The sequence below is a fragment of the Lates calcarifer genome, linkage group LG13, assembly GCF_001640805.2.
Source record: "Lates calcarifer isolate ASB-BC8 linkage group LG13, TLL_Latcal_v3, whole genome shotgun sequence".
Lineage (NCBI taxonomy): Eukaryota > Metazoa > Chordata > Actinopteri > Centropomidae > Lates > Lates calcarifer.
This window is the reverse complement of record NC_066845.1, coordinates 15635727-15645936: the sequence shown is the minus strand read 5'-3', so window position 1 is coordinate 15645936 and position 10210 is coordinate 15635727. Positions and strand designations below refer to the sequence as shown.

The following is a 10210-nucleotide window of genomic DNA, read 5'->3' as shown; positions in this document are numbered from 1 at the left end:
TGTGACTCGAAGTTTTATTTCTACAAATCAAGATGGAGCTGAAATCAGATCAGTGTTTGCCTGTTCCTTGTTGGTGGCATTTAAAAAAACTGGGAAGCTCTAACATCCAGAAACGCCTCCATGCAGCTAATACTGTTTCATATTTTGATCATCATTATTACACTGTTTGTTTGTGAGTTGATGTTCATTCTTGTCCAGTTAATATGGAAGCCGCACTGTACAAAGCATTATGAAAGAGTCTTAAAATGATTGTACTGTATATAAAAACATCCACTCAAAATGTACACAATAACTGTGCTTCATTTACATCAGAGTGCACAATAAGATTCCTCAAAAACAAAAAAGGCTGTATTTTTATGTCTAGTCAAGGATGTCGCTAATTAATAATACCTGTTTTCTCTACAATCCATGACATATAGGACCACAGTCCTGCTCTGGTTCTGTAAAAGGTGAGTGTTTTATTCTGAAGTATGACCGGAAATCGCACTTTTTTTCACTATACACGGCTTGATGTTTCACTGAAAACGTTTTTTTCCGCCTGCGGGCTCCTGTACAGTGTTCACAGTAAGGAGAAAAAAATCAACATACATTGAATCTCGGCGCAAGGCTAATTCACGTGGTACCACGATAACTCGTTTAAGAGTTCACACCACCCAGCAGGCCTGAGCACCGCCGCCCCGCCTGCTGCTGCTGATACTGCAGCCGGTGTAGAGGGCGCACTGAGGCGGTCACAGGGTGCTCTGCACAGCGGCTGTTTTATATTAAATCACTGTATCCGTCCAAACGATTAACAAGCTTGTTATTGACTGATGAGAGCAGATAGGATCGATTTCTCCGGCCGCGGTCTTATCTCCATAAACTGGACATGGAGTTTTCTGATGCACTGATACGCAGCCTGTTTTAAATTCAATCACCCAAATAAAATGTGCTCTTTCCTCAAAGATAGAAAACAAATGCAAGTTTGAGTTTACGTTGCGGCTGGTCTGCTGGCCGTGACTGAGGCGCCATCACACAAGGCTATGGGCCCAAATGTTCCTAAATATTTCAGGCTTTAATACAACTAAGTAAAAGTGAACGGGCAGCATGGTCAGATAATGTGAGGACAAAATCTTCTGCAAGCAGGCCTTTCATAAAGAAAAACTAAACTCTTTAATGGAGCACAGTAAGTAGTTTTTTGCCAGTAGCATGTCTCCAAATAAAATGACATGTCATGAAGAGAAAGTGCTGCTGTAAAGTAACTGCTAAATTACCAACATAGTGATCTTAAGACAAACACATGATTTTTTTTTTTTTCTTTTTTTGTTTTGCCACCATGATCTGCAAAACTTAGAGCAGCTATCACGTTTTTTCTCCAACTAATTGAAATCAAGATTCATACAGTACACTACAGTTAACAGGCCTGGTATGATGCAGCCATGTACCCATAGTAGAAAAAACAAAACCAAAACAAAAAACAAAACAAAACAAAACCAAAAAAAAAAAAAAAAAAATGCTGCCGTGCTCTCTCAAACTCAAATTCACCATAAAACTTATCAGTCCTGTACAAACTGAGAAGGAAGCTCATGGGAAATGACGGTGGTGTTAGTATTCATCCAAGTTGTCAGCTTTGGGGATGGAAAGGCCTCGGTCCTTTAGGACCTGCATTTTGACTTTCTCTGTCTCCTGTTTGGCTTGCTGCTGCAACCGCTGCTCCTCCAGAATCTCTTCGATGGAGACTTGCTGCAGGACTGTGTCACAGGGCTTATCCACATCCTGCACACACACAGAGACCACGCATCTGTTAAAGGCTCGTAAACTCACAAAAATACAATGTACATTAAACATACAGTTTCCAAGTACTCTCCTGTTGATACCGACTCACCAGATCATCCACTATCTCACTGGATAAATCTGAAAAGCCCTTCAGCCCCGCTCGACCACAAACCTAGCTTGTTTCAGACTGAATCGCTGCCAACATCTCCATTTTTGTCAGCAATTAAAATAGAAATAAATGAATAATGAGTGATAAATTAATAATGAGATGAAACTGAAATGACAAATCAACCTAATTATCAAGCTACCAAAAACCCCCAACACCACAGAAGATGTTAATATCTTCTGACAACACTGTACTGATGTGTCTTAGTTAAAAGTGAAACCAGTGTTACATTATTACATCCACTGACGCCCATTAACGTCTCAGCATCTCATTCTCTGTTGTTTACATGAACTGCTACACTCAGCATACTGTCCAGCCTCTGCTGCTGTTGTAATGCAGATATGTGATTGACTGCTTAATGCATATTTATAGAGTGAGAGAAAGAGTCTGAATACTGTCACTGTCATGTGCCTGGAAGGTGTCTTTGCACAAATTCACACACATTAGAGATGCATGATGATGGCAAAAATCTAGTCATATGGATATTAACTCCTCTTTATTGTTGTGAATAAGAGCCTGTTTAAGTGGCTGAACAGCAGATACAGTTTTCTGTCTGGTTTTTTAAGTCATGTCTTATAACTGGGTTAGGGTTAGGGGTTGTTTATACTTATTTTATTTACTATCAGCAACATCATTATTTATTTTATCCTATTTTAATTTAGTAACATTTTTATTGTTTTACTATAATGGTTTTATTTTGTGTAGTATTTCATAATTTTTATTCATAAATTCTTGTTTTTATTGCTTGTTATCTTTCATTAGTCATCTGTTGTTTAGGTGCGCATTATTAATTTTGAACATCCTACTTTTTATCATTTGCTTGTAAAGTACTTTTAATTGATTGATTTTATATGAGTAGCATTTTATAGTACATCAAGATGGGAGGAGAACTGATACCCACAGTGTATATCTCATTAGATTTTCTCAGTGACTCTAGTCATAAATCGCAGCCAATTGTTGGAGGCTGTATGAACAAAAAAAATGCAGAAACTCCATAATAGTATAATAAGAGCCGTCAAATAAAAAATAGATGCATTTAGAAGATGTGATGTGTTGTATTTACTTAGTTATCTATTAACTTATAGCCATGAAAAAATTAAAACAGAAGGGTTAACTCAGGTAAATAAACTGGATTCATAAGCAATATGTCCACCTTTTGATTCTCAAAAACCTATTAAAAATATTCAAATGAACAGAATAAGCAATAAAAATAAATAATGACCCCACAATGTTTATGTGAACCTCCACCCCAAGACTCATTACTGTTAACTTAATCTAATGAGTGAACATCATTTTGATCATGATGATAATCATGATGACAGTCATTATAACTGATATTAGCACTAGTAGTAGTGGTGGTGGTGATTACTCACCACCTACTGATGTTGAACCCCAACTTTTATCTTTCCAACTATTCTATCATCCTACAAACACACAAACACACACACACACACACACACACACACACACACACACACACACACACACACACACACACACACACACACATAAAACGAGGACATCCCACTTACTATCTCTCCCAGCAGGACCACATTCTCTCCTCTCACGATGAATATTCCTCTGGGGATGTCACCAAATTTTTTCCCCACGTGGATTCGTTCAACTGTCTGATGAAAAACTAAATTGGCTAGAGGAGACAAGAGAAACAGATTAGAGACAAACATTGCAATTTAAGATAGAAAAACACTTTCAGACAAACACCAATACATCAGGTGGGATTCATATGCACATTTGAGATCAGCCTTTAGCTGAAAATGTTTTGATTTGTGTCTATATGAGTAGAAACAGGTGGGAGATAATGAAATGAGCTGTACCAAACTGATCAATGCTTCTGAGGTAACCGATCAGTGTTCTGCCATCTCGGAGCAGCACCAGGTGCTTCTCTGCAGGATAGAACCAACATAAGCACGTTTACAAACTGTATTTTTGATCCAGTTTGAGTCAGACACGATGCCACATCTTGAAACGATTTGTCACTAAAGCATCTCTCTCCCTCCACCCTCCTCTCCAACTTACTGTCGATGTCGTCAATGAGGCTTGCCGTCCCCGGTACGTAGTTCATCTTGGGCTACTGTTTATTTGCTTCGTGTATCTTAATATAACATTAAGCCATGAATGTTTCAAAATATGTTTCTCTCAAGAGGAGCACAGGAAGCGTCTTTATACACGCCTGGAATAAACTTCCTGTAGACGTTTAACCCTTTGCGCACTGGAGTTATGTTACGTTTCTTTTCGTAAACTTTGTAGGACCTGTGCTGTAAAAATGCATCTTTAAATAAATGTAAAAACAAAGACAGATCATTTTTAACATTGAAATACTGGTTATTGATTAAAAAAACAACAACATAATTTTATGCCGTTTTTCCTATTGGCTAATAGCTTATGCTGACGCACATGCGACACCAAAGATCGTATATAGAGGGAAGACAGTGCCACATTTGGAACAGCACAAAAAATGTTTATGTCGCCATACATTAACCAATTAAATGCTATTTTTAATCTGAACACAACTAAATAATAGCCCGTCCACATAACCATGTATATATATTTTTTATTCTTTGTCAATGTAGTGTGGACGAAAATGACAGCAGAACCCGCTCACTCTTTGGGGAAATTTACGGTGCCAGAAAAAAGCGTCAGAGTGAGAGCTCTGTAGTTTGACTAGCGCCCCTCATTAAAGAGACAGGACCGGATTGCCCGAGCTCGGCGTCATTCAAACATTTCCTGATCTCAATCAGCCGATCTGTACTTGTGTTGAAAAACACCAACACCGTCGATAACGGTGTGGACCGGCTGGTGGCACAGATACGCGACGCTAGGCTCGTTAAAGTTTGGTGTTTTTGCTATGGCAGATGACAGGACGGTTGCAGGGGAACGCGCTTAGCTGATGCATCATCATCAAATGCAGTCAGATCTGAAGTCTGGCTGGCCCTCGACTTGTAACTCGGGAACTAATAACGCGAACTGGAATAACACAATGGTAAGTAAGTGGCTACAGCTTAGACAAATCCCCAGGGTGTGTTCTCTGTCTTTGGGTATGTTTTAACTTTCTAGGGGAAAAAACGGCCTGAGTTTGCACAGGAAAAACATCATTACCCAGCTAGCTAGTATAGAGCTTTGTCCATGCTAACTGGACGGCTAACGGAGCTAGCTGGCATTATGTAATAGTTACCGCTGCCCTGCTAGTTCAGCTGTTGCCTGAGTTTGTCACGTTTATCTTGACGTGACGACAACGCTAATGGTACGACAAGTATTAGAGTTGTGTCAACAACAAGTAGCAGATGTTTTAGTAATGGTGCAATTCCTCAGATATTCAGCATGGCCTCCCCTCGGTGAGCTGTACAGCTTTGAATAGAACTGGCTCCGCAAGTAATGAATGAGTCAGTGCCACTGTTCACTCAGTTATTGTGTTTTCTGGGATAGGCTGTCGAAAGCATGTGGTTTCCAGTTTCCCGTGTGTTAGCTCGCTCTAATCACAGCTCTGAGTATGAACACTGGTGCCTAAGAAGAGAGACGTCTTCTTTTAAATAAATCTCCTTTGTGATATTCTGTGTTCACAGGACGCTCCTCAGTATCCAGGCTACCCTTCACACTACTGGTATCCTCAGTCTCATTCCACAGGGCACTATGCAAATACCTATCCCTCGGGATCAGATGTTCAGCCACAGTACAATCCACAGGTACAGCTCATGATGCAACATAACCTGGCCCTCTAAATCTGACGGTGTGGGAGTAAATCTACTCATTACCTTAAGTCTCTTAAGTGCTTTCACCTTTCCCTCACAACAGTCAGCTGCTGTGTTACATCACTGTGGCGTACACATTTACACACACACACTCACACACACAATGGCATCTCTTCTCATTAATTCCCCCTGTTGTGCTGTTCATGTAGGTAATGCCTGGAGGTTATCCTAACGGACATGGTGTCTACAGCCCAGCGCAGAGTCAGTATTCAACAAGTGGTTTCCACCCATCCAACCCTTTCTACTGTGCTGACCCTCAGAGACCAGCTCCAGGTCCTTATCCTAACCAGGGCTGTCCAGCTGAGCAGAGCAGTGGGCCGTCCAGCCAGCCACACTCTCAGCACCAACATCATCACTATCCTGGTCCACACTGTCAAGGGGTGAGTCATGTAAATGTAACATTAGATATGATTATGTCAGACTATATTTACTCTACAGAGTGATATTTGTAGTAAATAAAATTTACTTGGTCCTTTTCTGCGAACTAAAGTTACCTTCAGACCCAAAGGAAATATTGCATATATTGGAAATATTACTTGTATGTAAATATACCTCCTTTGCTCTCAGGCTCCCGGATATCCTCCTGGACCGTACCCTCACTATAATGAAGGTGGTCATGCGATGCCTCCAAACCCCCCATACCCCAGTGGCCAGTCTCTCCATCCCAATCCTCAGGCGGACGCGTGGGCACACTCTGGTGCGTATGCACCCTCACAGCAACAATGGCAGCCGGGCCAACAGCCTCCACAAAGCCACTATGGAAATCCTGTCCGTCCACCACATCCCCCAGCGTGGCCAGGGACCGGAACTGGTGCTCCACCACCTTACCAACCCAAGGTAAGAATCTGCAGCTTTTTGGGTGTAGTTTTCATTTTTTAATAATTTATCTTACAAATGCTGTCAATGCTGATGTTTACAAATGCTGTGCTCACACGTTAAAGAGATGAAATATTATCAAACATCTAAAGCACAATCTTTTATTTTGTGTCGCTTTAGGACCAACAGCACCAACGTGCCCCACAAGTCGGACCGAAACCCAGGCCGACTCCATCCCCAAATCCCCCTAATGGAAAGCCCGCAGAAATAAGCTCACCCCCCCAAATGTATAACAAAACTGGGAGAGGTGAGCCTAATCCTTCACAAGGTGAGCCCCCACCCTCTGCCCCGGCCCAGGCTCCAGGTCCAGCTCCAGGCCAGGTTGGACCGCAGCCCCTGAGCGATAACCCCGGCCTCGCTAAGGTCCAGCAGGTCATGGCCAGAGTGCTGCTGCTCCAGGAAGATGTCGATGAGTTTGTTGGCAAAAAGACAGACAAGAGTTACAGGTGTCTGGAGGAACTGCTGACCAAAGAGCTGCTGGAGCTGGACTCTGTGGAGACTCAGGGACAGGAGAACGTCCGGCAAGCCCGAAAGGAGGCTGTGCAGAGGATTCAGGCCATTCTGGACCAGCTGGAGAAGAAGGCCTTCTGAAAGTGGACTTATTTATCAGTTTGTGGGTCACTAAGTCTTGTTTTCTTCTTCCAGATCTTCCATGGACACAGTGAGGGTCTAGTCTTGTTCTTCAGAGCTGTGTTATCTTGAAGTACATGACACGGACCTAAGAACAAGAGCAATTAATGGTACATGGAATCAACCTTTTCAATCCTAATTATGAGGGTATTAGAAGTTCAGACTGATGTTTGTACATATCTTAAGACTTTCAGCCTCAGTGAGTGACTGTGTCTGTCAACACACCCTTACACTGTTGCGCAGCTTATCTTTTATGTCATGCCTTTGCCAGCATAATGCAGGGCAGAGTCACTGGAAGATGGATTTATTTAGTGCCACATTGCAACTGTTAGTGGTCTCTAATCTGTGATACAGGTTCAGATTATTATCATGCTGTCCCTCAGGATTGTGGGTCGGCTCTAGTCTGATCCTACATCTAACAACGTGCACTTCCTTAAGCTGTCTATTATTACGTTTCACAGACCATTTGCATGATCATGATATTGTCCTCACCCCCGATGGGGGTCCATGCACTTGGTTGCCCATACTTGCTTCTTTATGTCTGCAGGAGTAGGTGCAATGCTCTCCTTTTCAATTGTGCTCCCAAGTCCCGCATGCATTGTAATGTCATATTAGCACTAAATACAGTCATGACATCTTCAAGCTCATAATTGGTAATTGGTGTAGCAGATTAGTGAAAATCCCCCAAAGATTACTGTCCCCATTTTTCCATCTTTTGAATGAAATTGCTTCCTAAATGCGGACCTAGAATCAGACCTACTTATGAATGCCATGTATTTCACTCTATGAACTACTGTTATTACAGATATATAAGGAAATGGTTAAGAATTACTTGAAAAGCTCTTAAATTGTGTTCTTTCTCTCCCTTTTTGAACACTTAGAATATCCATAGGACTAAGCAAGTATTTGTATTTTCAGAGGTGAGTGTTCAATCAGGTGCTTTTAAAGAATATAGAAAAAGATGTAACTTGTCATGTTTTCAATAATGTTTTGTGCTTAAGGACAATGTTGGTCACAGCAAATCAATCAAATGTTTAGTTTGATCTTGTTTCTGTTTTTTCTCCAGCACTAATATCCTCATTATATCAAATCCAGATTTGTACCACAGTCCATTTTCTTTGTGTGAAGCAAGTCTTTTTTTCCCAATCAGTCCTGATGTGTTGATTTAGAAAAAAAGAGTGCCATATTTCAGGGGATGGTTTTATATGATGAGAAAAAAGAATAATAAAATAAGATTACAAGCTTTGCATGAAAAAAAATCATCTGTCACATGTGTTCATTTTCCTGTGCTGTTATGTTTCTGTTTGGGTGGAGCACAACTGTACAGTTTCAGATGTAATGCATGTTTCCAACACAAGGTGGGAATCTTTGCCTGATAAATACTGAAGTTATCATAAGCAAGAAAAAAAACAGAGAAGTAATTAAATGTCAGTATATTTTCTAACCTGTGATGAATTTATTTTTTTGCTCTCACTTTGTTCAATTGTATTCAAATACAAATGCAGTTAATGGAGTACATTTCTTTTCTCTAAGGTGAAACATGTAGCTCTCTGTGAATAGTGGCTCCAGGTCAATGAGCATGTTTTCTTTTTAAACAGAAGTAATAACACCATCCTAACTAGAAAAAGTAATAAATGCAGTGTGAATGCTGATAGCTGAAGGAATCACTGAAGCAATGCTGAAAAATGTCAGAAAGCAGCAGAAAAAACTGCTAAATTCATAAGCAAAACTTGGAGGCTGAAAGCTAAAAACAACAGCTGAAGCATTCATTTGAATGGCAACAATCTGCAGAAAAAAATTAAATATTTTAAAAAGTATAAATAGCAATAAATAAATAAATGAAGTTGGATTCAAGCATAAATGTTGTGAAAAGCTAAACATTTTGATAGTTAAATGGTTTCTGTAGGAGAGAGTATGCAGGAGTGGTTAGTTACAGCCAAAAAAAGGAGCAGAGGTAGAATGAAAACAGCTAAAAACAGAATAAGAAGCTGGAAGCAAAATTGTAAATGAGGTAGAAATGGCTTAAAGGTAAGATCAGGTGCTGAGCGGTTTGACATAAACAGTTATAATTGAAAGAAAGATGTATGACGTGCCAGACACTGCTTAAAGTCTCTCATCTCTTCCTTTGTATCTATGGATTCATCATATTCTTTTCTCCACTCCCTGGATCCTTTCTCATTCTCCTCAGTTTTTTTTTCTGTGTTTGCTTTTAAACAGCAGTTTAGTTTCTGCAAGGTTCATCTGGGACTTGAATCCAGGACCTCATTCACCCAAAGCAAGAACCATGCCCCATAGACCAATGAGCCATTTGTTGCTGTTAGTTACACCTGTATATCTCTGTGATAAAATCCTTCAGACTGGTGATGTGACATCTTAGGACGCCAAATCTCATCCATTTTAACAGCATCAACATGATTCACTGTCATGTAGTTCCTCAACAACATAGTATTTTCCTCTGTCAAGTTAAACATTTTCCTCAGTGTAAATACTTGGATTTAACATTGTTATTGTATGCACATTACTTGCACGTTTTATACAAGTTGAAATACACAGGCTTTGTTTTTTTCCCCCTTTTCCCATAGAAATTAACTGTACAACTATTTCTCAGCTGTGTGTGACCCCCAGAGGGCTCATCCAGGATCATCCGGGACCTCTCGCACCCTAAGCGAGAATCATACCCCTAGACCAACGAGCCAGCACACACAGCTAGCCACATCTGTATTTCTTGCTGCTGAGACCTGTGATTGAACTCATCAGACTGGTAAGTTGGCCATTTGGGGCTCCACATGATTTTGTCTGCCAGTGTACCTTCAAAGTGCTTAATCATCACAAGTTGTTGAATGCTTTCAGTAATCACACTGTCTTCACTATTCCTGCTCTCAACATAACTGTTTACACTACATGATGTGGCATGGATGCCTACAAGAGCAGATATAGTTGTCAACAAATACATTAACTAATACTTACATTTGCATATCTTCATTATAGTCTGTTATTAACTATTTATTTCATGTTCATA

At 40.4% G+C, this 10210-nt stretch overlaps 2 protein-coding genes across 2 annotated transcripts; one reads left to right on the top strand and one right to left on the bottom strand.

The window, feature by feature from the left end:
• Positions 1-1032: 1032 nt before the first annotated feature.
• On the bottom strand, positions 1033-4131 carry lsm1 (LSM1, U6 small nuclear RNA associated). The gene is made up of 4 exons (XM_018668286.2): positions 3956-4131; positions 3754-3822; positions 3451-3566; positions 1033-1752 (listed from the first exon to the last, which is right to left on the bottom strand). Exons 1-4 carry the CDS (start codon positions 3999-4001, stop codon positions 1582-1584), a joined length of 402 nt encoding a protein of 133 aa, XP_018523802.1. The 5' UTR covers positions 4002-4131; the 3' UTR covers positions 1033-1581.
• A 489-nt stretch (positions 4132-4620) lies between these two features.
• On the top strand, positions 4621-8635 carry bag4 (BCL2 associated athanogene 4). The gene is made up of 5 exons (XM_018668719.2): positions 4621-4919; positions 5500-5619; positions 5835-6065; positions 6253-6522; positions 6682-8635. Exons 1-5 carry the CDS (start codon positions 4827-4829, stop codon positions 7150-7152), a joined length of 1185 nt encoding a protein of 394 aa, XP_018524235.1. The 5' UTR covers positions 4621-4826; the 3' UTR covers positions 7153-8635.
• The last annotated feature ends 1575 nt before the right edge of the window (positions 8636-10210 follow it).